Below are 2,565 nucleotides of genomic sequence, written 5' to 3'. Positions count from 1 at the left end.
GGAGGGAGTAAGTAGTTTGGCAGCTATGATAAGTTGAACAGAACAGATGTACGATCGTTGCAACAAGTGTTTAACTAAACTAGTACTACTACTATGTTTAATTTGAGCAGAAACGAGAGAAAGGAAACGCGGGCAGCATATGCCAGCGAATATGCCAAACCGAAGTTGGTCTTGGTCTATAAATACATACTTTCGTGTAGTCTCTCTAGCAGAAACACAAGCATTACAACCTTGATAGCTAGAGCCACCTTTGTAGTCAGCTACCCCTTGCCTCCCCTAGTCCACAGTTCAGCTCCTCTCCAAGGAGAGAGCAAAGTGGAAGCCCTCTTCCAGCCTCAACACAAGAGGATATGGAAATGGAGGTCGGCTCCCCGGCCGCCACCACTGCGGCGCCCATCAACTTCTCGCTGCCGGTGGACTCTGAGCACAAAGCCAAGTCCATCAAGATCTTCTCCTTCGGCAATCCACACATGCGGGCCTTCCATCTCGGATGGATGTCCTTCTTCACCTGCGTTGTCTCCACCTTCGCCGCCGCGCCGCTCATCCCCATCATCCGCGACAACCTCAACCTCACCAAAGCCGACATCGGCAACGCCGGGGTCGCCTCCGTCTCCGGCGCCATCTTCTCAAGGCTGGCCATGGGCGCCATCTGCGACCTCCTTGGCCCACGCTATGGCTGCGCCTTCTTGGTCATGCTCTCCGCGCCAGCGGTGTTTTGCATGTCCGTCATCGATGGCCCCGGCGGATACATCACTATCCGCTTCCTCATCGGTGTCTCCCTTGCCACCTTTGTCTCATGCCAGTACTGGATCAGCACCATGTTCAATAGCAAGATCATCGGCACAGTCGGCGGGTTGACGGCGGGGTGGGGTGACATGGGTGGCGGTGCCACACAACTCATCATGCCTCTCGTATTCGATGGCATCTTGGCATGTGGTGCGACACCTTTCACAGCATGGCGCCTCGCCTACTTCGTGCCAGGCATGATGTTGGTAGTGATGGGGCTGCTTGTGCTCACCCTGGGGCAAGACCTTCCCGACGGCAACCTGAGGAGCCTTCAGAAAAATGGTGACATGAACAAAGATAAGTTCACCAAGGTTCTCCAGGGCGCCGTCACCAACTATCGTACATGGATCTTTGTCTTCATCTATGGCTACTGCATGGGCGTCGAGCTCACCACCAACAACGTCATCGCCGAGTACTACTACGACAGTTTCCACCTCGACCTCCGCGCTGCCGGTACCATCGCAGCTAGCTTTGGTTTGGCCAATATCTTCGCACGACCGATGGGAGGCTACCTCTCCGACCTTGGCGCCCGCTACTTTGGTATGCGCGCCCGTCTCTGGAACATCTGGATCCTCCAGACAGCCGGTGGTGTCTTCTGCATTTGTCTTGGCCGTGCATCCAGTCTCCCCACCTCCGTCACTTGCATGGTCCTCTACTCCATCTGCGTCGAGGCTGCATGTGGTGCGGTCTATGGTGTCATCCCCTTCGTCTCCCGACGCTCCCTCGGCCTCATCTCTGGCATGAGCGGCGCGGGCGGTAATGTCGGTGGCGGGCTCACACAGTTCCTCTTCTTTACGTCATCGCAATACACCACCGGCAAAGGATTGCAGTACATGGGTATTATGATCATGGTGTGCACACTCCCGATCGCGCTTGTGCACTTCCCGCAGTGGGGATCTATGCTCCTTCCTCCCAGCGCCGACGCCACCGAGGAGGACTACTACAGCGCCGAATGGACAGAGGAGGAGAAGAGCAAGGGCCTCCACCTCGGCGGCCTCAAGTTCGCCGAGAACAGTGTCTCTGAGCGCGGCAAACGCAATGCCATCCTGGCAGTGCCTTCCAGCCCACCTAACAACACGCCCCAGCACGTATAAGGTTTCAGTATTTTTACCTTAGTGTATACCACACGTATACATACAGACCGTATATATGTGTACGTACATGCCCCTGGGATCGAGGTGGTGCACCCCATTAGGACGTTGTGGTATGGTCCATGCCCACATCGCGTGACTTTTTGGGTGCCTATCCAAAATCCCATTAGTGGAGGAGTTAGTCTGCAATAGGGGGGCTTGTAATATGTTATGAGAAGAGTTCATATGTGAACATTCATCGTTCTTGCATACTGTCTCTTTAATTTTCATTGCACTTGTGTGCGCTTGTGCTGATTGAGTTTTGCAACTTGGACTACTATTTTTTCCTTGTCCCATATAGCAGCTTTGGCGACCGACGGTGACTTTAGAGAATTACATCAAATATATGCAAGATCACATGTCAGTATGTCACACACCAAATGCTAGGGAGCTGCTACTCGTTAACTAACACATTGGTCCATGAGGTTGCTGGTCCCCTAAACTTGTTTACTCCAGCTAGCTAGTAAAGCTACCTGCCGAAATAGAATACACCTTCTGTCACTAGCTAGACAGCTCTTGGTACTATATGGAGTACGGTCAGACTTCAGTTGCCATGGCGATCCTGCTCTAACGCGGTGCCATTTAGATAAAAAGGACCCAACACACGCGGAGTTCACACGGAGAGATCCGTAATATTTCCCACTGAATT

At 53.1% G+C, this 2,565-nt stretch overlaps 1 protein-coding gene across 1 annotated transcript; it reads left to right on the top strand.

Annotated features, from left to right (window-relative positions):
- The first annotated feature begins 350 nt into the window (after positions 1 to 350).
- LOC123133284 (high-affinity nitrate transporter 2.1-like) lies at positions 351 to 1,880 on the top strand. The gene has a single exon (XM_044552797.1). It carries the CDS (start codon positions 351 to 353, stop codon positions 1,878 to 1,880), a length of 1,530 nt encoding a protein of 509 aa, XP_044408732.1.
- The last annotated feature ends 685 nt before the right edge of the window (positions 1,881 to 2,565 follow it).

This window comes from Triticum aestivum, chromosome 6B (assembly GCF_018294505.1).
Source record: "Triticum aestivum cultivar Chinese Spring chromosome 6B, IWGSC CS RefSeq v2.1, whole genome shotgun sequence".
NCBI lineage: Eukaryota > Viridiplantae > Streptophyta > Magnoliopsida > Poales > Poaceae > Triticum > Triticum aestivum.
Note: the sequence above shows the minus strand (reverse complement) of the source record. Positions and strands in the feature narration are given on the sequence as shown.